Source organism: Schistocerca americana, chromosome 2, assembly GCF_021461395.2.
Source record: "Schistocerca americana isolate TAMUIC-IGC-003095 chromosome 2, iqSchAmer2.1, whole genome shotgun sequence".
Taxonomy (NCBI): Eukaryota; Metazoa; Arthropoda; class Insecta; order Orthoptera; family Acrididae; genus Schistocerca; species Schistocerca americana.
The window spans coordinates 378,573,073-378,600,799 of NC_060120.1; the positions used below are offsets into that span (position 1 = coordinate 378,573,073).

Sequence of the window (27,727 nt, forward strand, 5' to 3'; positions counted from 1 at the left end):
TGTAGGCGCGTGGATCGAAGAGCACTAGGATAAGTTTGCCGTACTCTAATGGCTGTCAACCTCTCCAGATTTAAACTTAAAAGAGACTCTGTGGAACCATCTCGATCGGGCTATTCACTCCATGGATCCTTAACCGGGAAACCTAGCGCAGCTGGACAAGGCACTGGAGTCGACACGTCTCCACATCCCCATCGATACCTTCCAGAACCTCACTGACTCCCTTCCTGCACACCTGCGCCGCAAAAGGTGGTTATTCAGGCTTTTACAGGTGGTAGCATTATTGTGACTGGACTGTGTATGATATTTTATTCCACTGGCACAAGACATCTTGCAGTCCAATATGATTTTGTAAGTGAGGCACCATACCTCTTTCCTGCTGGCAACGAAGCCCATTCTTTATCGTAGTATGAGTTCTCTGACCTGAAATGTATTTAACGAACTTCACTGCAATGGTCAGAAAGCCGATAAAACTATTCAAAAGTGCAGTGTGAAATGTCCGGATTTAATCGGACAAACTGAATTATTTGGAAGACAGTAAATGAAATTAATTTAGTTTATGAATCTCCTCAGACGATCGTCTGTTCGCTACACATAGTGGGGCCTCTAAGGTCGACTTTTCGACTCTTGACAAAAAAAGGAAGAAAAAAAACAAAAAAAGCAAAAAAAGGGCCTTGCGAATTCTGACCGGTTCATCCAGTGCACACGTGAGTATCTCAGAAGTGGTGAACAGGTTCTGAAAGAACGAGAAACAAGTCTTGTCACTGGAAGACAGCGCGACCGCCTTGTAACTCCTTGACCGCTAAACACACGTAAAGGAAAGGCAAAAACGATTACAATAAGCACGGAAGGGCGACAAAAGGACTTTCTGTCATGTTCTGTCCCTGACGAAAAAAGTCTTCTAAAACATGAAGTTTAGTTATAATAGCATAATTTATTTTATTTATGTCCTGATTATACTGTTTAGACGCTGTTTACACAAAAAAATTTGACATTTTTGCTGTGACAGCAACTGTCCGTAATATTTCTTCAGTTTCAACATTTACATTCAGTTTTCAACATTTATATTATACTATTTAAACGCTGTTTGAACTAAAAAATTTGATAGTGTTACTGTGACACCAACTGTCTGTAACACGTCTGAGGCAATTACTTATTTAGATTTGTCATTGAATAAGCTTTTAAAACACAAGACGTGCATTCCATGTAGTGTGTACGACGTTTGGAGGCATATCTTTCTATAAGACGTAGGGACAACATCTCTCATTAAAAAAAAAAAAAAAAATTGTCGCCTTGTAGAACGAAGTCCCACAGTCAACGACGATCTATACTCCTTGGTGTCAAGTAGGGATGTGTGTTCACTTTATTTTTTTTTTTAATTTTTGAGGTTAACTTAGCAGAGCCTTTGCGTTCGTTCGTAAGACACCTCTACCTACTGTATCAGTTCATATTTTCATTGTGCTAATGATGGTGGTACTTCACAACGGTACCAAGGAAGCGGCATTGTCCACCCTAATGTTCGTACACGATACACCGAGCCTCTCAAGTTGTCTGCTTTCTTATGTAATTTCGTCGACCGCTGCCTGATCACTTCATTTACCCTGTTCGTGTGGAGTTCGTTATGTAGATCAGCTACCCTGGTGTGACGCCAGCACCAAGTATCCATCGAAGATTCATATTTTGTTCCACTAGGCGACTGATCTGCGTTTGGCTATTCATACCCCAAACAGAGCTGCCGTACAGCATTTTTGAAAGGACTGTGTATTTATACAGTCGTAATTTGTTCGTAGTGCTTAAGTCCGAGGTTTAAAAAAGTGGAAAAGTTTTTTAGCCATTCCAGTGGCTTTGTTTCTAAGATCTATGTTTATGGAGGAAGAATTGTTTGTCCAGGGTAACTCCTAAGGCCGTGCCTTAGTACTCGTACTTCATGGAATGTCTTGTCCACTCAGTCTCAGTGTAACAAGCATCTGCGGGCGTTTCTTACTGAAGTAAGTGTCAGTCGTCTTAGCCCGGTTAAACTGTAGTTCGTTAATCTTGTACCACGTCGCAGTGGCGTTGAGTTGTTCTTGCAGTTGTCTGATATTGCCTAGATGGTCAAGTAGGCCGTGTCATCAGCAAGCTCTGCTATTTGTAGTCCAACGAAGGGGCAGCCAACAGCGACAGCTTTTTAATATATGCGTATTGAGCAATTTGTGGTAGGTAACATCTACCCTGACCTTTTATTTTACGTGTTTCTCTTGAATTAAATTATCCAAACATTATCAGTTTTCTCTCTAACTGCCACTTCGTGCTCTTACTTAGGTGCTCAAGTGACCACGATAAAAGTAATAAACAAGGATGAATTGGTTCGTATGAAAGAGCTTCCTTAAAACGTAGCTCTATCCTTAAAATGCAACCCCTTACGACTGGGCTACTGACAGAGGTGGATAATGTACTTCGTGGAACGTGTGAGTAGAAAAGCTGACCGATAACTTACAAGTAAGCGTCGAAACACGAGAATGATATTTTCAGCCCTCTTGTGGTTCGTTCCGTAGCGTATTTTATTTGGGGGCCTCGAATAAAATTCGGAGAACAACGTTAAGTAAGTGGATATCTTCATATTCTTATAACCTTCGCGATTCGACTCGCAGCTATGTAGTTGTTCTGAAACTATTGGAATCAAGTGGATATCACTTATACTACTCGCATGTCCCTAACCAGTTATCTAACAGGAAAAAGGGGAGCCACAGTGTAACGTGAATCCGAGCCACGTTCCGATTCTGGCGAATCTCCACATCATCTAGAGGTGAATGCTAGGTTGAAAGGTAGAATACAAAAAAGTGACCCAGCCGGAATTCGATCCTACAACTTTTCGGTTTCTTTTATTTTTTTTTAAATCCGTAAAAGTACTCTACTGAGTGTTCTACATGTACAGATGACTGAAATAAAGAAAATAAACGTGGACATGAAGGAATTAATTAGAAGAAGTACAACAGAAGTACCTGAGTACTCGTGCAAAACAGGAAATACATTGTGCTAACAGCAGTCAGTAGTAGGCACAGTCAGCTTCAGAGCTTCAGGCTGGCGGAGACAAAGTGGGCAGGGGTCGAATCCCGAGGTCTGGCCATGACGTTTCCCCCCCTCCCCTTTCTCCCCTGTTACTGAGTTGCTCTCTCACATGCCTCTTTTTTCCCTAAAAAGAATACCAACAGCGCGAAAGGAAAGAATAAATAGCAAAAACAGATGCAAGAAAACAAAAGCGCAATGAGGGCAGCAGCTGCTGCCAGATTTATTCAGTGTCTGTTGGTAAACGGTTCCCGAAATCGTGGCAGTTGCACGCAGGTCCAGTAAGCCGTAAAGATAAACTGGCGAAAAGTCATATGGTCATCACCTTCATAACAACGACAAAACGTACAAAGTGAGTAACCAACCACATGACCGTATTAGTCTTTGCGGCCCCTTCCGCAGGAGGTACCAGTCCTCCCTCGGGCATGGGTGTGTGTAAGTGTTGTTCTTAGCGCAAGTTAGTTTAAGTAGTGTGTAAGTCTAGGGACCGATGACCTAAGCAGTCTGGACCCTTAGGAATTCACACACATTCGAACATTTTAGTCTTTGCCCTCGGAAAAAAAGAAGTAGCCGACCGCAAAGGTATGTCAGTGGAAAATGCAGATTCAACAGACGAAAAGGAAAGCCAATTACTTCCCGAGCCAAGACCATTTAGCTAGCTGGCCGTGACAAGTAAACTGGAACTGCAGAGTATCTAGGGACGCACACCTACTCATCTGCGTCACTAATCCCGATACGGTATAGACGCTCGTTGGTGGAAATCGAATCGTTGACTACTCTGTACCACTAGGAGGTCGATGCCATTAATAGAACCGGAAGGCTGATGTTGGTCCACACACTTCTACGGGAGAATCGCGGTGAAAACAGTTCAACGGGATTGGACCAAGGAATCCCTTCCCAGCGGACCAAAAAAAATTTTGTTCGTAGCACCGGCCTTTGCAATACGCCAGCCCCCAACTAGTTTACAGCTAGGTGGAACTCTCGAATGTGTCGCAGTTTAAAACTCAGACGACCACCGTCAAGAGAGCCCGCGCGGCTGGCCACTCGGTCTAACGAGCTGCTTCCCGAGCGGGAAGGCGAGCAGGTTCCCGGCACCAATCGGCCCGGCGGATTAGTGTCGAGGTCCGGTGTGCTGGCCAGCCTTCGGATGGTTTGTAAGGCGGTTTTCCATCTGCCTCGACGAATGCGGGCTGGTTCCCCTTATTCCGTCTCAGTTCCACTATGTCGGCGATTGCTGCGCAAGCTCTGTCTCCACTTTCGCGTACACCATAATTACTCTACCACGCAAACATTTGGGGTTGCACTCGTCTGGTGTAAGACGTTGCCACGGGGGTCCACTGGGGGCCGAACCGCACAATAACGCTGGGTTCGGTGTGGGGCGGCGCTGGGGTGGGTGGACTGCTGTCGCCTGTTGTGGGGTCGTGTACCACTGAGGGCTATGGCGGGACGAAGCCTCTCCGCCGTTTCTAGGTAAAATAAACAATACAATACACACCGTCAAGAGGGGATCAAGACTCGCTGGACGTGCTAAGGGGAACAGCCAAGACGTAAAAGTATATCACTCCTGAGTGATCGTCAATGTAGTGCACTGAACATATAAGACGAACGCCTTTCTTTAAATGCCAGAAAGGGTCAGTCCGCCGGGAGAACGAGGCTTCGTCACAATCTCATATCATAATCTGAAGCTGTGACGCTTCATTAAAAGATGTCCGGACAACTGTTTTAGTTCTTTGGATACCATGGAGGAAAGCGGGAAAAGTTCCGCGATGTACTATGCCTTGCATAGCACATACGTATCCAAAATTTGTTCCTTCTGAAGAAAGGTACGACAGCGTCGTTCAGGTTCCAGTATTGCCCCTGGATCCTATCAGTAACCGTTTTCCAATTACAGTCGCCATATGGAGCGGACAACGATCAGTATCGTGATGTATGTCGATCTGCAGCTGTTACCCATATAATTACTGTTCCATCGAAACACCATAAATTAATAAGTTTACTTTTGCCCTCGTTCATTCGTGCTCACGAGGCGCAGCAATGATGATCGTTGATCGCCTTCAGCAGAGGTATCTCAGCACGTTGACGGAGAAAAAGCAAAGCATCATCAGCGTACGCGCGAACAGTGAGAGTCCTTTCAGAAAGTGTCAATCCCTGAAGCTGGGCGCAACCTTCCGAAGCAGTGGCTCTAGAGATAAGACAAACAAAGACATCGAGAGCGAGCTCCCCTGCGGGAGCGTTAAGTGCTCATTGACAATTACCGAAGCTGCAATGCCCGCGAACAAGTTCAATAACACCATACGAGCCTCGACAGTCAGCCCGTTCATCTCCAAAATCCGAAGCAGGAATGCACGATCGAAAGCCTTATCGATATCCATAAAGGCAAAAGCACAATGGACAGAAGCAACGGCAGCAACCGAAACCACATCACGGCGTTTGTTCACAGGGGTAAGATTATAGCGACCGGGCAGGCGACTCTGACAATGGCCGATGACAGTCCCCAGCAAGGCACGCATCATGTGATTAGCCGCCCTTGCCACTGTCTTCTAATGAAAACGCAATAACGGGAGAGGACGAAACGAAAATTTTCAACAGGATGTCTAGGTATCAACACAGTTTTCCTCACCTTGAATGGAGCAAGCACAACTCCACCCACCCACCCCTCCCCCCACCCTCCCTCACATCATCACCTCGTTCAACATGGACATAAGTATCACCCCCATAAAGGGCCAAAAAAGCACGTAAAATTCCTTGGGGAGCCCATCCTTACCTAACGATTTGTGAGATCATATACGCCATCCGGTCGAAAGGTGGCCATGAATTCGGTGCTCTGTCCGGCCACGAGCAGCGTAGAAAGGGTCCGAATTTCTGGGTCGAAGGGAAAGTCGCTACGTGCTTTCACATCGTAGAGATTCATAGTACTGATGTAAGGCGTGAACTACGTCCGCTTCCGCCGTCAGCTGATGACTGTGAACTGCTTTAAGGGGCTCCGGAACGCCCTATACTTGCAATGTTAAAATAACGCTTATAAATTACATCTTTCCTCACAAAGTATTTGAGGAAGGAAGTTGAACTTTTTACAGATTATTTATTGGAATATGGGCTACAACTTAACACAGGGATTTTACAAAACTTTAGTTCAGTTATTAAAGATGATTTTTTTCAATTGTAATGAAAATTCACAACATTTTTTTGCAATTTTTTATTTATATATTCAAAAATATACAGTTTTTTGGGAAAAGGCTGTGTTAAATTATGCAGAAGGTACTGTGTAACATTTACTGAAAGTTTGAAACAAATATGTTTGGAAGATCCTTAGAAAACATGTAATTAGCATGAGAAAATAAAAGTTTTGGGAGTCGAGCGACAAAGATTGGATAACTTTTTAGTGCATTCCAGGTCCATAGGATGGATTATCTTCATCCTCTGCAAACTCCTCCTCCAGCTTCCTCTTGTACCTCCTCCTGTTTACTCTTGCTTGTATTTCTAGACTCTTTACAGCCCTGTCTGCAGCCCGAAGGCGTTCCTTGTCTAAAGCAAGCATCGCTCGTTGTTGTGTTCGTAGATTTTGCTACCATTTTCTTCAGTTGCAGTTACTGCAACACTGTTCCAAAAGGTGGTCATGTATGAACACTTATCACATTTCAGTTGTATTTCACTAGCAAGTCCTACGTGCTTTATTATGGAGAGTTCCAGACCAACTTCACTACAATGAATACATCTTACACAGTTTGAAAAAATTCCTTTGAGAACCGACATATCAAATATTTCATTCACATCCGATTCGCCCATAAAACATTCATAGTTTTCACTCGTTGAACCAAGCTTCTTCTGTGAAGTATTTTCTTTTCCACTTTGACTGCTATGGGCAGGTGTACTTGAGAGGTTAGGTTCACTCACTTGGTTATCGTCTTTATTGTTTACAGTAATAACACATACCTTTGGCTTTCCAACATTTCTCCTTTTCTTAAAAGCCTTCAGAGGATTTCTAATAACTTTACTTTTACTCATTATTATACTTCAACAAAACAGAGACTCAGGAAACAGAATTAATTACCAATATTTTCGAGATAACGACAGAGTAAATAAACATGAAACAATCGACAATCACACCAGCGATATATATTGAACCATCACAGGTTAGCCACAACACATCACTAAAATGTACCTGATGAACACGGACGTTAACAATAACACTATTTTAACAGCGCCACAGTGGGTCACGCCCATGTAGAACACATTTCAAAAAAAATTTAAAAATAGTTGTAGTCTTCGGAATTGAATAAATTATATATCTTTTAAAAGGTAATAGTCTGCAGATTCAGAAAACGCAAAAAAGTAAAAATTGAACTTTTCATGATTTTGAGCCTTTCCGGAGCCCCTTAAGGGGGGTAACGCAAGAGCGGCAACACCAAGCTTGACGCCGAACGAGATGGTGTAATGAAGTAAGTTCCTTCGCCACTAGTGATCATGGTTTGGATATCGCATCCGCAGCCCTTCCATCTGTCGCCGGTCCAATGCAACAACTTCGCTTTAATGCCTCTTACACCTGCTGTCTGCAGAGGGGCGCGATCTGCAAAGTCATGCAAGTAGCGCAAAGAGAGAATAATAACATTCTTGAGTTCTCCGAAAGTCCCTCGCAGCAAAATAAGTGATCAAAGATTGACGGAGCTTCTGTTTAGCTAGGGCTGTCCACCATTCCAGAGTGGCATAGTGCCTCCCAGCGGGTTGAAGACAACGCTCCCACTCGTGGTGTATCACATCATCGAGAGAAGGATCTGCCAAGTGAGAAACATATAACATCCAATAAGAACGGAATAGTTTCACAGGTTGCCGATCAAGTTGTAGAGTTAGCGGCCAAGGCACAGTGATCAGCAAAGCTAGCAGGGATCCCGTCGACTGCACGAATACGGTCAATTCTGCTACTAGAAGTCACAAAGAAATGCGTAAATTTGACCAACATTAGATGTTTACACTCCAAGATATGTTTCAAGTGCATTGAAGATATCAACTCGTTTACATATCGACAATAATTAAAATGGGGAGACCGATCAACAGGACGCAGAACACGGTTAAAATCACCACCCAACAATAGACGCCGAGGACTCATATGTTACAGATAAATAATCTCCTCCTTATAAAAAAGCGAACGTTCCACTGTGGGACCAGAACCAGACGAAGCACATAATACATCCAAGGTGAGGTCAGAAGGTCTATAGCCTACGCCTCTATCAGACTCAAGCACCTCTACCTCAGCAATGAGAATGCCTTCCCGAAGGACTAAGGAAGTTCCTGTCGACAATTCAGGCACCACATTACGAACAGCTAGAAATTCAGAGAAAGGAAAACTGGTAAATACATTGTTCAATAGCATTAACGATCACTTTTTCGAAACTCCGTCGCACGATCTGAGGCTCCTTGTCACTGTTCGCGCAGTTCCCCCGTCGGAGGTTGGAGTCCTCCCTCGGGCATGGGTGTGTGTACTGTCCTTAGCGTAAGTCAGTTTTAAGTTATATTAAGTAGTGTGTAAGCTTAGGGGCCGATGATCTCAGCAGTTTGGTCCCACAGTGGACTCCGTAATTGCCTCTAACTGCGTGGCATAAGTTTGAAATTTGGTTCAAAGATGCCTACAACCTTTACAACCTTCCTCTGTAATGAAGCTTGGTGCCCTGCGACATCACCCTCGGGCTCGGCGCTGTTTCAGACAGCAAGGTGTCGATACATTTGAAAAATAGGCCATAGATTTTGAGATCATGCGAGTCATAAGGTGGATTAATGATGTAATTTTGACGCCGAACTTCACTAGAATTCTAACCAACGCCACCGTGGACATGTCATACGGTTAGAAGGTTGTCACAGTCCCTCACGCACATATTTCAGTCCTTCTTTCGACGTCGTTGCTATTGAGGTGCGAACCGCGATACCCAACGTTGAAAATACCGTTTTCTTATGGGTGGCCGTCGAAAACATTTCAAACGCATCTTCGCTCAAAATCGACACGAAAAGGTCTCAGGGGGTAGCATGAAGGGCATCAATGAGACCATCCCTACCCTGGGCGTTGATTTCCACGCATTTCGCGGTCTAAAATGACAGTTTGCAGTGTGATGAACAACGGGGAGACGTTCCTGACAACCTTTGACACTGCTGACACCCTCGGTGGTTCCAACCCTTCTGTAAGGACATTGTGGAGCAGCACCACCTTTGAACGTTAATAATTTAGAGTGCAGTGCGACCACAATTTTTGCTCTCCTGTACCGGTTGGAACCACTAGGCACCATTAAAAATCGTTCGACGAAGTCTGAACATGACCCGAAGCAGCAACTGTTACTTGTGCTTTTTCACACCTCCTTCTTCCTGCTCTCCTGTGGCACGAACATATGGGATTGCAACATTAACAAGTGTTTGAATCAAACGGTAAATTGTCCCTGTCAGACCCTCTAGTTCTGCAACACGTTTGGTGCCACCCACGCATCTTTGTTGCTTAATTTAGAAATGTTCCTTCAGAAATTTCTATACAAAATCAGCCTGGCGGCTGTTCTAGAGCCTGCAGGTTAGACAACCCCTACGGTACCCCTTGGGTGTGGTTTGCATATCCTCGGGCGCTAGAGCAGCCGCCAGTTTGATTTAGTGTCAAATTTTCTCATAGGAATATTTGTAACGAGCTCAATAAAGTTGACACTGGATTCGCTTTCGGGAGGGTAACGGTTCAAACCTATGTGTGGCCATTCTGATTTAGGCTTTCATGATTTCCCTAAATCGCTTCAGGAAAATCCCGAGGTGACTCCTTTGAAAGGGCACGGCTGACTTCCTTTACCATCCTTCCCAAATCCGATGGGACCATTGGCCTCGATCTTTGATCCCTCCCCCCACTCAATCAACCAACCGTTAACGAAATTGCGTGGCACCGAGGTTGTTACCGAACTATCTTAGAGGGAGCCTTTGCCATTTTATTCATGCACGCGTTAATGTTTCACTCCCGCATGCTGCATGATCACGCCACACGAGGGCGGAAAACAGGAGGGTTGATAAAGCGTAAGTAATCTTTGCTGCTTCGGATCACTTTCAAACTTCGACGAATGGTTTTGAACGGTCCCTAGTCGCGAGAACAAAAACTGCGATCGCGCTGCGCCCCAAGGAGGCACCATCACGTTCAATGGGGAAGCAGCCCCACGATGTCCTAAGAGAAGGTTTGAAACGTCCAAGGGCGTCAGCAGTGTCAAAAGTCGCGAAGAACGTTTTCGTGTTGCTCATCGCACTGCGAACTGTCATTTTCGATCACGAAATGTCTGCGAAGGCGTGGTTTCATTGACGCCCTTTCTGCCACTCCCTGAGACCTTCTTTTGTAGATTCTGATAAGCAGTGTGTCTGGAGTGTTTTCGTCGGCCACCGAAGAAAACCGCACGATTTCAGTGCTGAGTGTCGCGGTTCTGATCTCCATCGCAGAGAGATCAAAAAAGGGGTGAAATGTGGGTATGAGGAGCTGTGACGACCTTCTCAACGTATAACACGTCCACTGTGACGCTGGTCAAAATTGTCGTGAAATTGGTACCAATGTGACATCATTAATCCACCTTACAGCTTACATGAACTTCTGAGCTGTGGCCTATTTTCACACGTGCCGACACTGCTGTTTCAAGTATCGTCAAGCACGAAGATGGTGTCGCAAGGTGCCATGATCTTGCACCATTTCAGAGGAAGATTGTAAAGGTTCCAGGCGCCTTTGACCCAAATTTCAAACGCATTGCAGTGGAGACAATTATGTGGTTTCGCAAAAGTAACAATTTTAATTTTCTTGCCCAACTTAGAACCTATTGCAGAAACACGATTTCGGCACAAACCGACACAGCGTAGCTAGGCGCAGCTCTGATTCCACTCGGTTACCCGTGGTCTAGGGGTAGCGTCTTTGATTCACAATCAAAACGCCTTCGGTCCCGGGTTCGATCCTCGCCACTGCCTAAATTTTGATAAATAATCAGCATTGGCGGACGAAGACTTCCGGCATAAGAAGTCAGCCTCATTCTGCCAACGGCCTTGTCAAAGAGGGCGGAGGAGCGGATAGAGGTTCAGGGCACTCTCTTGTCCTAGGGGTGGGAAATTGCCCCTAAAGGCGGAAGAATCAGCAATGATCAACGACATGAGGATGCAGAAGGCAATGGAAACCACTGCATTAAGGACACGTAACGTGTATCCACAGGACATGTGGCCTGTATTTGAAGAAGTGTCATGATGATCTCTCCAAGAGAAAAAGATTGAATAATCAATGAAAGGATAATGTTCTACGAGTCGGGGCGTGGAATGTCAGAAGCTTGAACGTGGCAGGGAAACTAGAAAATCTGAAAAGGGAAATGCAAAGGCTCAATCTAGATATAGTAGGGGTCAGTGAAGTGAAGTGGAAGGAAGACAAGGATTTCTGGTCAGATGAGTATCGGGTAATATCAACAGCAGCAGAAAATGGTATAACAGGTGTAGGATTCGTTATGAATAGGAAGGTAGGGCAGAGGGTGTGTTACTGTGAACAGTTCAGTGACCGGGTTGTTCTAATCAGAATCGACAGCACACCAATATCGACAACGATAGTTCAGGTGTACATGCCGACGTCGCAAGCTGAAGATGAACAGATAGAGAAAATGTATGAGGATATTGAAAGGATAATGCAGTATGTAAAGGGAGACGAAAATCTAATAGTCATGGGCGACTGGAATGCAGTTGTAGGGGAAGGAGTAGAAGAACAGGTTACAGGAGAATATGGGCTTGGGACAAGGAATGAAAGAGGAGAAAGACTAATTGAGTTCTGTAACAAGTTTCAGCTAGTAATAGCGAATACCCTGTTCAAGAATCACAAGAGGAGGAGGTACACTTGGAAAAGGCCGGGAGATACGGGAACATTTCAATTAGATTACATCATGGTCAGACAGAGATTCCGAAATCAGGTAGCGGACTGTAAGGCGTACCCAGGAGCAGATATAGACTCAGATCACAATATAGTAGTGATGAAGAGTAGGCTGAAGTTCAAGACATTAGTCAGGAAGAATCAAGACGCAAAGAAGTGGGATACGGAAGTACTAAGGAATGACGAGATACGTTTGAAGTTCTCTAACGCTATAGATACAGCAATAAGGAATAGCGCAGTAGACAGTACAGTTGAAGAGGAATGGACATCTCTAAAAAGGGCCATCACAGAAGTTGGGAAGGAAAACATAGGTACAAAGATGGTAGCTGCGAAGAAACCATGGGTAACAGAAGAAATACTTCAGTTGATTGATCAAAGGAGGAAGTACAAACATGTTCCGGGAAAATCAGGAATACAGAAATACAAGTCAATGAGGAATGAAATAAATAGGAAGCGCAGGGAAGCTAAGACGAAATGGCTGCAGGAAAAATGTGAAGACATCGAAAAAGATATGATTGTCGGAAGGACAGACTCAGATTACAGGAAAGTCAAAACAACTTTTGGTGACATTAAAACCAACGGTGGTAACATTAAGAGTGCAACGGGAATTCCACTGTTAAATGCAGAGGAGAGAGCAGACAGGTGGAAAGAATACATTGAAAGCCTCTATGAGGGTGAAGATTTGTCTGATGTGATAGAAGAAGAAACAGGAATCGATTTAGAAGAGATAGGGGATCCAATATTAGAATCGGAATTTAAAAGAGCTTTGGAGGACTTACGGTCAAATAAGGCAGAAGGGATGGATAACATTCCATCAGAATTTCTAAAATCATTGGGGGAAGTGGCAACAAAAGGACTATTCACGTTGGTGTGTAGAACATATGAGTCTGGCGATATACCATCTGACTTTCGGAAAAGCATCGTCCACACAATTCCGAAGACGGCAAGAGCTGACAAGTGCGAGAATTATCGCACAATCAGCTTGACAGCTCATGCATCGAAGCTGCTTACAAGAATAATATACAGAAGAATGGAAAAGAAAATTGAGAATGCGCTAGGTGACGATCAGTTTGGCTTTAGGAAAAGTAAAGAGACGAGAGAGGCAATTCTGACGTTACGGCTGATAATGGAAGCAAGGCTAAAGAAAAATCAAGACACTTTCATAGGATTTGTCGACCTGGAAAAAGCGTTCGACAATATAAAGTGGTGCAAGCTGTTCGAGATTCTGAAAAAAGTAGGGGTAAGCTATAAGGAGAGACGGGTCATATACAATATGTACAACAACCAAGAGGGAATAATAAGAGTGGGCGATCAAGAACGAAGTGCTCGTATTAAGAAGGGTGTAAGACAAGGCTGTAGCCTTTCGCCCCTACTCTTCAATCTGTACATCTACATCTACATCTACATTGATACTCCGCAAGCCACCCAACGGTGTGTGGCGGAGGGCACTTTACGTGCCACTGTCATTACCTCCCTTTACTGTTCCAGTCGCGTATGGTTCGCGGGAAGAACGACTGTCTGAAAGCCTCCGTGCGCGCTCTAATCTCTCTAATTTTACATTCGTGATCTCCTCGGGAAGTATAAGTAGGGGGAAGCAATATATTCGATACCTCATCCAGAAACGCACCCTCTCGAAACCTGGCGAGCAAGCTACATCGCGATGCAGAGCGCCTCTCTTGCAGAGTCTGCCACTTGAGTTTATTAAACATCTCCGTAACGCTATCACGGTTACCAAATAACCCAGTGACGAAACGCGCCGCTCTTCTTTGGATCTTCTCTACCTCCTCCGTCAACCCGACCTGGTACGGATCCCACACTGATGAGCAATACTCAAGTATAGGTCGAACGAGTGTTTTGTAAGCCACCTCCTTTGTTGATGGACTACATTTTCTAAGCACTCTCCCAATGAATCTCAACCTGGTACCCGCCTTACCAACAATTAGTTTTATATGATCATTCCACTTCAAATCGTTCCGTACGCATACTCCCAGATATTTTACAGAAGTAACTGCTACCAGTGTTTGTTCCGCTATCATATAATCATACAATAAAGGATCCTTCTTTCTATGTATTCGCAATACATTACATTTGTCTATGCTAAGGGTCAGTTACATCGAGGAAGCAATGATGGAAATAAAAGAAAGGTTCAGGAGTGGAATTAAAATACAAGGTGAAAGGATATCAATGATACGATTCGCTGATGACATTGTTATCCTGAGTGAAAGTGAAGAAGAATTAAATGATCTGCTGAACGAAATGAACAGTCTAATGAGTACACAGAATGGTTTGAGAGTAAATCGGAGAAAGACGAAGGTAATGAGAAGTAGTAGAAATGAGAAAAACGAGAAACTTAACATCAGGATTGATGGTCACGAAGTCAATTAAGTTAAGGAATTCTGCTACCTAGGCAGTAAAATAACCAATGACGGACGGAGCAAGGAGGACATCAAAAGCAGACTCGCTATGGCAAAAAAGGCATTTCTGGCCAAAAGAAGTCTACTAATATCAAATATCGGCCTTGATTTGAGGAAGAAATTTCTGGGGATGTACGTCTGGAGTACAGCATTGTATGGTAGTGAGACATGGACTGTGGGAAAACCGGAACAGAAGAGAATCGAAGCATTTGAGATGTGGTGCTATAGACGAATGTTGAAAATTAGGTGGACTGATAAGGTAAGGAATGAGGAGGTTCTACGCAGAATCGGAGAGGAAAGGAATATGTGGAAAACACTGATAAGGAGAAGGGACAGGATGATAGGACATCTGCTAAGACATGAGGGAATGACTTTCATGGTACTAGAGGGAAGCGTAGAGGGCAAAAACTGTAGAGGAAGACAGAGATTGGAATACGTCAAGCAAATAATTGAGGACGTAGGTTGCAAGTGCTACTCTGAGATGAATAGGTTAGCACAGTGAAGGAATTCGTGGCGGGCCGCATCAAACCAGTCAGTAGACTGATGACAAAAAAAAAACCATTTGATGTGGCTGGTGCATATGTCTTAGAAATCATTCCATCATTCAAAAGATAAAACACATAAACAGCGACAGAGCAGCATGACTACTCCATCAGTCGCTCGCCACAGTCCAGCGTGGAGCCCAGTGACGAATCCGAGAGCGAGTGGCTAGTACAGGCGGCAACTGAATCTTTACAATTCGTTGTTTTCCGAGCTGCTGCACGCTCCTGCTGTACGCGTTATTTACGCCGGTTGCGAGGCATAATAGCCACTGCAGTCGGCAGCGCAGGCGGATTTTGTACCACTTTCATAACAATCTGTGACTTCCCAGGGTTAGAGGCCTGCCTCACAGAAGAGTCACTACGCACGGTATGCCCACTCTCTAAAGGAGGCAATCAGTGTGGATCTCAGAGGCAGCGGGAGACAATTCTTGAATAACAATTTCTGCAACGGGAGTGACAGTAGGCAACAAATCACGATCCCCGTCGTTGAGAGCAGACAGAGGAACACGAGGGCGCTGCTGTATTACTGATTGTACTTGTGGTGGTGGTTGCGAAGAAGACGATTTCGATACACACTAGCTCCGGGGCGGCTCCATAGGGGCAGCAGGAGTACCAGAGACTCCCTCCCCGATCTCCAGAGCGCCAGAGCTGTATGGTACTACGCCAATTATACGAGTAACAGACAAACACGGCTCAGGGGAAGATGGGACAGGAGAAGGAGCAACTAAATCATCACCATCCTGATTGCGGCGCCGATTATTATGAATCGAGTGCGCCAACGTGCAAGCGGTAGCAGGTACGGGGTCAGGCTTTGATTACTACGGTGGAAAAGCAATCGCAGAGATAGTGGAAACTTTTGGATGATCACCAGAAACGAGGGAAAACGTAGCTCCAAGTTCATTACCAGGGCATACGAAGTCAATAATCCCTAATTTACCGCGCTGTTCAGAGGAAGACTGTAAAGCAAAAACTCACCGCAGGCATTTTATTCGAAGATTTCCACTTTCGGTGTACAGAAAACACGTCCCCACGTGACCACTGTATGTAATATGAATAGAATATCCACAAACCTGCAAATGAGACGGATTGTTCTTTTTGATTTGCATTTCTATCGAACTTATAACGCTACAACATTCGAGCCTGTGTTGACCTCACCAGCGTTCACAGTAAATTCCTCTCGCGTCACTGCATTGCGCCGAACTTCCTTATGGTAAATTCTCCACCTCCGGAAGAAGACTGAATATTTGAACATTGATATATTTAATGACCACATCTGCAAGGAGCATCATAGTGTTCAAACCACCTCTACGCCGGAAGGAAGCCTGATTACGATGCTTTAATTCGTATTAGTCTACTTGAAGGGGATCCACGAATTTAATCAAGAACACATAAATCTCAGTGCCAAAAGAGGAGATATCCACTTGGTCCGAGGTAACATGAAAAGTATCATCTAATCAGTCGTGGATTTCGAAAGATCCGGCCTGCACTTTAGGCAATGGCTTATAAAATGAACGCTTGGACGCCATGACAAACAACAGGAGCGGACTACACCGCCGTCAGACACACATATAACGAAGGACGAGACGAGACAACCACCATGTCCTACACATAAAGCCAGAAACACTACTCAAGTTATAAACTCCCGAACACTTGCGACGCTGCTGCAGAGCACATGAGTAGACAACTACCACTCGTGGGTGCACAATTTGGAAGTAGATGGATATCATCACTTTCATATAACTTTCGCGACTGGACTTGCATCTCTTTGTAGTTATCGTGAAACAATCGGAATCAACTGGATGTCACTTAGGCCACTTGCACGTTCCTAACCAGTTATCCAACTGGGAAAAGGGGAGCTACAGTGTAACGTGGAATCGCAACCACGTTTCGTTTCTGGTGAATCTCCACATCAATGAGATCTGAATGCTAAGCAGAATGTAAAAAAGGGGACCCAGTCGGGGTTCGACACTACATTTCAGTTTCCAGCCAGACACTTTAGCACTTCTCTATTTTTTTACGAAAAAGGGAGAGGAGGTGGGGGGCAAAGTGACCACGAATTTCCCGTGCTCCCCATCAGAACTGAGAAGGATGGACGCCATAGGATTCAAGGGGGCCAGAATGCATCAAGAAAAATGAGAAAAGATTTTTTTGTGCCATCACCAGTGAGTTGCATAAGCTCGTGCTATTGCATGCCTGATAAACCCGAGGAAAGGTAAATTTAAGCCCATCCTCGTCGGCTGCCAAACAGGAAGAAAAACAAAACAGGTCATCTCCATGGCATCACTCGCTGCGAGATTAACGATGGATGTCCTCTTGTAGCAATGTGGCCGCCTTTGGTACTTCAGTCCCAACAAAAAGAGTTCGTGTTTCAACCTTTCATGTCATGGATAATTCAGCTGCGAGGTGGGTTATGGAACGCGACCCACAGAAAACCTGAGAAATATTGCTGGTAGTAGGGGCTCCGTAGTACCGCACAGCGTCGTTCATTTAAGCAGTGCCAAAAATCGAGGACTGTCTTCTTACCGTCAAAGAATCTCGGCAAATACATCCCATCCGGGAAGAGGAGCGATTGTGCACTTATCCGATTGGAAGTCACGCGTGTGACGAAAGCCAGTACCTGGTGCACCAACTGCCAAACATCCTTCGAGGACCTCCAGACAAAGCGATGGTCATCGATCACTCCACAGGTGACACACAGTGGAGAGTTTGCGGGGTGCATTTGATGCAGGCGAGACTGGTGCACCTGCTTCTCATTAACCGTTATGCACCAAGAGGACTGAACGACTGTATCAAGTATGACGAGACTCACCGCCAGCTACACGACACGGCACTCAATTTGGGGGGTATTTTCAGTCACGTCCAGTGTCCTACTCAACTACATATAGGTATATATCGCCTTCGCTGATGTCAAGCGTGTGGGCCACAGTGCGGTGCGGATTAGTTCAAGAAAGAATTGACCAATGTAGGAAAAAGGCGCTGGGATGTGCGATAACAGTACCTAAGAGAGAGAGAGATTGAGAGAGAGAGAGAGATTGGCACTAAGGATTCCAGCAGCAGGCTTGTAAGGCATGGCGGGCAATGTCGCCACATCTTCATGGGATAGCTTACAAATAGGGCCTTCGCTCCGTCCTGAACATGAAAAAGGCCCAAGTCTCCTCTGTCCCTTGGGAGGGTGAGAGAATCGTACTGGATTTTACTCAACATGCCGATACTAACAATGGATCCCAAATACGCCAGCATATGGCGGGCCACAGCAGGCTGGATCGGATGCGTCTGCCCAGCGTGGAGAATACGCGAGGCCAAATAGACGTTGGTACATGTCTAGAGTCCTAAGACGGTGATCACTTAGCCCTGCTCTAATCTGGTTTAATAGACGCCAGCAGCTAAGGGCTAACGAGCGCAGCATGTCAGTTGTGAAATCAATGCCTAATCAACATATCCTGTCACTCACTCGCAGGGGTACATCCGGTTAAGGTGATTCAAGAACACCATGTGTAGTATTCGGCCCTATATGGATGTGATGATGCAGGGCGATAACCTCAAGTTGCCTCAGGTATCGAATTATATAGCTAGCATTTGGATAAGCGGCAAAACTCGTGATCCTAGAAGGGTATGAAGGGCACCTATAAAAACGTAACAACTGTGAACAAGTCAGCTAGAGCGTCCAATATCGGGCAGGGAGCCATGTGTGCCTGGACGTACTACGTGACAGTTCCCCCCGCAGGATAATGGACAACGGGTGAGGTGTGAAATTGAGGCCGTCCGCAGCAGTAGAGCGGTTCTAGGCGCTACTGTCTGGAACCGCGCGACAGTTACTGTAGCAGGTTCGAATCCTGCCTCGGGCATGGATGTGTGTGATGTCCTTAGGTTAGTTAGGTTTAAGTAGTCTAGGGGACTGGTGACCTCAGATGTTAACTCCCATAGTGATTAGAGCCATTTGAACCATTTGAAATCGAGACAAATAAGAGGGATTGTTTAAGGAAGGGGAAAGAAATTGGTAGTGTGTTTTTCGAAGGAATCATCCTGATATCCGTCTTAGATGATTTAGAAAAACAAGGGACGACCCAGATCTGGGTAACCAGACGGGACACTTACCTCCATTCCTTCAGTATAAGAGTCCCATTCGCACCATCTCTTCAGGCATACTGCGACATTTCCGGTTACTAAGTTGTTTTGATGCATTGTCATCTTTGCTGTTGATGTGTTATCGGTACGCATGTGACAGCATCCTCTACCTAATATATTCCAAAATGCCGTACGTATAAGCGGTTTTTTCCGGAGCTCAAACCTCGGGTTCTACTAGTGGTAGAAAGGTATTTTGGACAGCCCTTGGTCTAGGGACCATTTGTGTAGCAGACAGAAGGCTAGTCTAACTGTAACCTATATTACAGGGTCAAATTTGGAATATTTTTCACTTCTTCCGGCTTAGGCAAACTGAGCAAACAGGTTGGTTCTTTTTGTATTAGGTGTGGTCTACGGTGCGCCTTAAGGGGTTTATGGAGACACCAGGTAGTTCATGGGCAGTTCCTGAGAAAGCCCGAAAAACACGTTTCGGGTACAAAAACCGAGCCGCTTATTCTGAGATGGCTATGCACAGAAAATGACTTAAATTTTTGGGGTATATTAGTAAGCTCCCGATTTCAAACAATCTTGAAAACTTTTCTTGATAGCTTTGTCCGTTTCCAAGATACAGAGATACAAAGTTACCCCCCCCCCCCCCCCCTTCTACAAGTAGAATACGCACGTAAAATTGGGTGTGAGGCAAAAATATACATTGAAGCGCCAAAGAAATTGGTATAGGCATGCGTATTCAAATACAGATATATGTAAACAGGCAGAATACGGCGATGCGGTCGGCAACGCCTATGTAACACAAGTGTGTGGCGCAGTTGTTAGATCGGTTACTGCTGCTACAATGACACGTTATCAAGATTTAAGCGATAATATTTTTCTCGGGTATGCAGCCGGATCATAATGCCTTCATGACACAATATTTCCGCGGTCCAACTGGCCGCCATCTTCAGGTGAGAGTGCTGGTGCACGATCTCGCCGGAACTGACTTCCCAGCGCAAGCGGCGGCCCCTATGTAGGCCGCAGAAGACCCACAACGAGTGCGCGAGAAGGTGCCGTAACTGCCCTCTAGCGCAGTAATCATACCGCGCCGCCAGTGGTGGAAACAGGCGAAATCGAGATACATGGCGCTGAAGACGGCGTCCTTAAAACCAACCTGTTTCTGGAGGTACGTTGACGATACGTTTATCGTGTGGCCTCATGGGAGGGAAGCTCCTGACCGCCTCCTAGATCATTTTAATTCCCTGCATCCTAGCATCAAGTTTACCATGGAGGTGGAAAGTGATGGAAAGCTTCCGTTTCTGGATGTTCTGGTGTACAGAAAGGATGATGGGACACTGGGACACAGTGTTTATCGAAAGCCTATGCACACGGACCGTTACCTGCATGCTTCTAGCTGTCATCCATCGTTCCAGCGTACGGGGGTCCTGCGGACGTTGGCGATAAGAGCTTATGCCATTCCAGATGTAGAAAGCTTGACACAAGAATTGGACCATCTTAAGGTTGTGTTCAAGCAGAATGGCTATACAGACAAACAGATCCGTCGTGCTTTCCAGTTTGGACCTTCGCCTGAACCACCAGAAGATACCTGCAAATCGGTGCCTTTTCTGCCTTTTGCTGGGAGCATTTCCTCGAAGATAGGAAGAATTCTGAAAAGATATCATATCAAAAGTATTTTTCGTCCGCCAGCCAAGATTAGAGCGCTTCTTGACTCTGTTACGAATGACTTGGATTTGAGGAAGCCCGGAGTGTACAAGATCCCTTGCCACTGTGGGAAGGCTTATATTGGTCAGACAATTCGGACCATTCAGGATCGATGTGTTGAGCATCAACGGCACACACGGCTGTTTCAACCTGGGAAATCTGCAGTGGCGGAGCACTGTCTCACCGAGCGACACAGAATGCTATATGATGAGACACAAATGGTTGCCCCTGCATCTCGCTATTGGGATTGTGTTTTAAAAGAATCCATAGAGATTCGTTTATCTGACAATCTTATTAATAGAGACAAGCGTTATCTTTTAAGTAAGATTTGCGACCCGGTGTTATCTGACATTAAAAAACAACTGTCTGTGTTTCGATCGTCGGAATAAAATTTAAAATTTTTTCTTTTTTTTAATTCTTGACAGCGATATCTCGATTTCGCCTGTTTCCATCACTGGCGGCGCGGTATGTTTACTGCGCTAGAGGGCAGTTACGGCACCTTCTCGCGCACGCGTTGTGGGTCTTCTGCGGCCTTATAGCCGGCCGAAGTGGCCGTGCGGTTCTAGGCGCTACAGTCTGGAGCCGAGCGACCGCTACGGTCGCAGGTTCGAATCCTGCCTCGGGCACGGATGTGTGTGATGTCCTTAGGTTAGTTAGGTTTGAGTAGTTCTAAGTTCTAGGCGACTGATGACCTTAGAAGTTAAGTCGCATAGTGCTCAGAGCCATTTGAACCATTTTTTTTGCGGCCTTATAGGGACCGCCGCTTGCGCTGGGAAGTCAGTTCCGGCGAGATCGTGCACCAGCACTCTCACCTGAAGACGGCGGCCAGTTGGACGGTGGAGATACTGTGTCATGAAGACGTTATGATCCGGCTGCATACCCGAGAAGAATATTATCAATTATTACGCCGGGAAAGCCTTCGTAGTTACAAGATTTAAGCGAGTTTGAACGTGGTGTAACAGTTGGCACACGAGCGATGGGACACAGCATTTCCGAGGCACCGATGAGGTGGGGATATTCTCTTACGACCATTTCACGAGACTACCGTGAATATCAGGAATCCGATAAAACATCAAATCTTCGTCATCGCTGAGGCCGGAGAAAGATCCTGCAAGAAAGGGACCAACGACGACTGAAGAGAATCGATCAACGTGACAGAAGTGCAACGCTTCCGCAAATTGCTGCAGATTTCAGTGCTGGGCCATCAACAAGTGTCAGCGTGCGAACCATTCAACGAAACCTCATCGATATGGGCTTTCGGAGTCTAAAGCCCACTCGTATACCCCTGATGACCGCACGACATAAAGCTTTACGCCTCGCCTGGGCCCGTCAATACCGTCACTGGACTGTTGATGACTGGAAATATGTTGTTGCCTGGTCGGATGAGTCCCATTTCAAATTTTATCGAGCGGATGGACGTGTATGGGTATAAAGAAAACCTCATGAATCCATAGATCCTGCATGTCAGCAGGTGACTGATCAAGCTGGTGGCGGCTCAGTAATGATGTAGGGCGTGTGCAGTTGGAGTGATATGGGACTCCTGATACGTCTAGATACGACTGTGGCATGTGACAAGTACGTAAGCATCCTGACTGTCACCTGCATCCATTCATGTCCATTGTGGATTCCAACGGACTTGGGTAATTCCAGCAGGGCAATACGACGCCACACACGTCCAGAAATGCTACAGAGTGACTCCAGGCTCTTCGGGGCTTAAGCGTTTCCGCTGGCCACCAAACTCTCCAGGCATGAACATTGAGGATATCTGGGTGCCTTGCAACGTACTGTTCAGAAGAGATCTCCACCCCCGCGTACTCTTACAGATTTATGGACAGCGCTGCAGGATTCATATTATCGATTCCCTTCAGCACTACTTCAGACATTAGTCGTGTTGCGGCACTTCTGCGTGCTCGCCGTGGGCCTACACGATATTAGGCAAGTGTAGCAGTTCCCTTGGCTCTTCACTATAATAAGAGTACGAGAGAGCAGGAGGAGACAGTGACAGTGAGAACAGACACTAGTAGCAGGACAGAACTATGGTCACTGTCGCTATGAGGCAGGAGACCGTGATAAGCTGGAGAGTTACACAGAGGTAATGAAAACCAGTAGGGCGGAGTGAGCTAGAGACAATGGGCAGTTGGGAGTGGATGGACATGTGAGACTTACAGCGATGGACTAGTGGGTGTGAGCGAGTTACAATTAGGGCAGCTTGTGGGGGTGACAGGTGAGGCGCATGTTAAATGTGTCCGCATGCCAATATTTCTGCAAAAAAAATTTAAAGGTGGTGAAGAAGGTAGATTGAGCCAACTGGTACTTCACTTTTCAGTCAGACTCTTTCATTAAACAGGAGCCTTTTTGTGCTCCGATGGCAGCGTCCATAAATAGGATCAGCATGCCATATAATTTCGTCCACCCCCCCCCCCCCCCCCCCCCACCCCTCCCATCAGTGTATGACATAAGGGCAAGGTCGGATTCAGCGCCGTGTTGCTGTGATCGCTAGCAAATCGCGTGCGCAGCCAACCGCTAGGTGATGGGAGAAAGGCACAGAAGCAGAGAAGAGCGCGGCGCGACGCGGCGGCCTCACCTTCCTGTAGATGAGCGAGCAGCAGGCGGTGCGCACGCGCATGCCGGTGCGCAGCGCGTCCAGCATGTAGTGGTTGAAGAGCAGCGCGCTGAGGCCGGTGGCCGCGACGACGCCGCCCGCGTACAGCGCCGCCACGTGCTTGCTCATGGTGCGCGGCGGCGTGAAGTAGTCCAGCAGGTACCCCAGCAGCACCGGCTGCATTATCCTGCCACACCGACACCGCCCTCACTCACCACATAGAATTTTCACTCTGCAGTGAAGATTTAAAACTTCATGGCCGATTAAAACTGTCTGCCGCACCGGGACTAGAACCTGGGACACTTGCGTTACAGCGGAAAGTGCTCTGTCAACTCAACAATTCGAGTACGCATTCGCGCAAAGTACACTACTGGCCATTAAAATTGCTACACCACGAAGATGACGTGTTACAGACGCGAAATTTAACCGACAGGAAGAAGATGCTGTGATATGCAAATGATCAGCTTTTCAGAGCATTCACACAAGGTTGGCGCCGGTGGCGACACCTACAACGTGCTGACATGAGGAACGTTTCCAACCGATTTCTCGTACACAAATAACAGTTGACCGGCGTTGCCTGGTGAAACGTTGTTGTGATGCCTCGTGTAAGGAGGAGAAATGCGTATCATCACGTTTCCGACTTTGATAAAGTTCGGATTGTAGCCTATCGCGATTGTGGTTTATCGTCTCGTGACATTGCTGCTCGCGTTGGTCGAAATCCGATGACTATTAGCAGAATATGGAATCGGTGGGTTCAGGAGGGTAATACGGAACGCCGTGCTGGATCCCAACGGCCTCGTATCACTAGCAGTCGACATGACAGACATCTTATCCGCATGACTGTAACGGTCGTGCAGCCACGTCTCGATCCCTGAGTCAACAGATGGGGACGTTTGCAAGACAACAACCATCTGCACGAACAGTTCGACGGCGCTTGCAGCAGCATGGACTATTAGCTCGGAGACCATGGCTGCGGTTACCCTTGACCCTGTATCACAGACAGGAGCGCCTGCGATGGTGTACTCAATGACGAACCTCGGTGCACGAATGGCAAAACGGCATTTTTTCGGATGAATCCAGGTTCTGTTTACAGCATCATGATGGTCGCATCCGCGTTTTGCGACATCGCGGTGAACGCACATTGGAAGTGTGTATTCGTCATCGCCATACTGGCGTATCACCCGGCGTGATGGTATGGGGTGCCACTGGTTCCACGTCTCGGTCACCTCTTGTTCGCATTGACAGCACTTGGAACAATGGATGTTACATTTCAGATGTGTTACGACCCGTGGCTCTACCCTTCATTAGATCCCTACGAAACCCTACATTTCAGCTGGATAATGCACGACCGCATGTTGCAGGTCCTGTAGGGGTCTTTCTGGATACAGAAAGTGTTCGACTGCTGCCCTGGCCAGCACATTCTCCGGGTCTCTCACCAGTTCAAAACGTCTGGTCAATGGTGGCCGAGCAACTGGCTCGTCACAATATGTCAGTCACTACTCTTGATGAACTGTGGTATCGTGTTGAAGCTGCATGGGCAGCTGTACCTGTACACACCATCCAGGCGCTGTTTGACTCAATGTCCAGGCGTATAAAGGCCGTTATTTCGGCCAGTGATGGTTGTTCTGCGTAGTGATTTCTCAGGATCTATGCACCCAAATTGCGTGAAAATGTAATCACATGTCAGTTCTAGTATAATATATGTGCCCAAGGAATACCCGTTTATCATCCGCATTTCTTCTTAGTGTAGCAATTTTAATAGCCAGTAGTGTATGCAGAACCTCTCTGAAGGCAGCGGAAGAGGTATTGGAGGAAATAAAGCTGCGAGGGCGGATCGTAAGTCGTGAGTGGATAGCCTAGTCGGTAAATCACTTGCGCGCGAAATGTCGCAGGTCTGAGTACCGGTTAGCCGCACAGTTTTGGTTAGCCAGAAAGTTTCACACCGCTTTTAGTGTCTACTTGTTGTCACAAGGCAGACCCTGAAACAATTTTTCAATCTTGTATATACTGCTGAGAAATCTGAATAACTGTTTTGTAAGATTGAACTCCATGTGGAAATTGATAACAAAATTGTGTAACACATGGATTTTTAGAATTTTTTTTTTACTAAGGCAGATGCAAATGTCTTGTAAAAGAAATTAATACTATAGAAAATCATGGTGGCACTGTATTTTGGCCAAATATCTACTCACCTTCACTGCAGCTATACTCCGTGAATCACCTTGGGTATGTGGCGCGTGCTATTTTTCTACTACAGTAACTTCGTCATTTTCCTGTTCCAGCTGCGAATTCTTCGCGGGAAGAACGACCGAGGGTAAGACTTTGTAAGAGTTTGTATCTCTTTAATTTTTTCTTCCTTGTCCTTTGGCGACATACAGCTGATACGTACGCTGTAGAAGGCCATCACCAAGTACCGAGCGAGATGCGCGAGATAGTGCAGTGGTTAGCACACTGGACACGCATTCGGAAGGACAACGGTTCAAACCCTCTCCCGGCCATCCTGATATAGGTTTTCCGTGATTTCCCTAAATCGTTTCAGGTAAATGCCGAGATGGTTCCTTTGAAAGGGCACGGCCGATTTCCTTCCCCATCCGTTCGCAATTCGATGGGACCGACGACTTCGCTGTTTGATCCCCTCCCCCCAAATCAAACAACCAAAAAATTGTGTTTGTATGCCTATAGGCATTCAAAATGGATAAGTATAAGCAGTGATCAAACCGTTTCTTTTTGTGGGCGTTGCTGCAGTGTCAGCGCGACCCCAATCCGCCTATATAAGCGTCGCCATGTAGACCAGGGATCAGTGTGGCATTCATGGCTTTCCGACGTGCGTGCATGAAATGCGGAAACGGGAACTACGACGACGTTATTACTAAATGTGGCCAAATAGGACCAAAGTGCTGTTGTTCTTTTCTTAGCAACCGGAGGACAGACACCCGTAGACATCTATCAGAGAATGAAGAATGTGTATGGGGAAACGAGCCCGTCGGAAAACCATCGTTATGGTACCGTGCGCCAATTGGTGCTGATGCTTCATGATAACGCACGTCAGCCGCGCGGAGTGGGTGCACGGTTAGACTTGCCATGTCACGAATTGTACGGCCCCTCCCGTCGGAGATTCGAGTCCTCCCTCGGGCATAGGTGGGTGTGTTGTTCTTAGCATAAATTAGTTTAAGTAGTGTGTAAGTCTAGGGACCGATGACCTCAGCAATTAGGTCCCTTAGGAATTCACGCATTCAATAGTACAATCCAGTTCAATAACGCACCTCACCACATCGCAAATTTTGTAATGCAGAAGTTACGCCAATTCAAGGGGAAGGCGCTGAAGCACCAGCCTATAATCTAGATATCTTCCCACGATATTATCACGCCTTCGGTACCTTGTAAACGGTCTTCAATGATCGACGATTCCTGTCGGACGACAATGCACAGCAGGCAGCTACGACTTTTTCAGACAGCAGGGTAAGGTGTTTTACCAAATGAGTATCTTCATCCTGGTCCGCCGGTTGGATGCTTGCCTCAGTGCTCGCGGCAATTTCGCCTGATTCGCATACCGATTCCGGACTGTACAGCCCTCGAATGGAAGCTTTCTTATCGCCCATTATACAACCGAAAATATATCCACATTTACACATAGATTTCTGAACCCATTGTACAAGACTAGGAAAAGCCTATTTTGTTACAATTTTATGTACTATTTCATTCACGTATTGAGTGAGGGAAAAATAATTATCAATTCGCCTCTGTATGCACGCTATAATATTTGCAGATGAAATTGTAATATTGTGAAAGGAGACAAAATAACTTTGATCATCGCTTGATTGGAATGGATGGCATCTTGAAAGAAGGTTATAGGATGAGTGCGAAACAGTAAATCTAGAGTAATGAAGTATAGTCGAATTAAATAAGACTATGCAATCGAAAATAAATCAACGAAATGTGACTGGGATACTAGTTGGTGAGTTTTGGTGCTTGAGCAGCAAAATTTTGGAAAAAAAATTGTGGTAAGGTCGTATGGCACCAAACTGCTGAGGTCATCGGTCCTTAAGCTTTCGCAGTACTTAATCTAACTTAAACTAACTTACGTTAGACACAACACACACACCCATGCCCGAGGGAGGACTCGAATCTCCGACGGGGAGAGCCGCACGGACCGTGACAAGCCTCCCAAGACCAGTTGGTTACCCTGCGCGACTGAGCAGAAAAATAACGATCAACGAAGTAGAGAGGATATGAACTGTAAACAGGCGTTAAAGAAAAGCATTTCCGAAGGAAACAGAAATTTATTAACACCAAATATAAATTGAAGCGTCATGCTTGTCGGGGTAGCCGAGCGTGTCAAAACGCCGCTTCCGGGCGGGGAGGTGCGCCAGCCCCTGATCGGATGCAACCGATGGGTTAACGACGAAGGTCGGTGTGCCGGCCAGCCCTGGATATGATGTTAGGCAGTTCCCACATCCCACTAGTTGAA

The 27,727-nt window shown here is 46.0% G+C and overlaps 1 protein-coding gene across 1 annotated transcript in view; it reads right to left on the reverse strand.

Annotated features, from left to right (window-relative positions):
* LOC124594735 (ATP-binding cassette sub-family C member 4-like) overlaps positions 1–27,727 on the reverse strand; it is a 279,421-nt gene that overhangs the window by 169,542 nt on the left and 82,152 nt on the right. Inside the window, exon 4 of the mRNA XM_047133107.1 lies at positions 23,242–23,446. Coding sequence (XP_046989063.1) covers positions 23,242–23,446 — 205 coding nt within the window. The remainder of the gene's footprint in view (positions 1–23,241; positions 23,447–27,727) is intronic.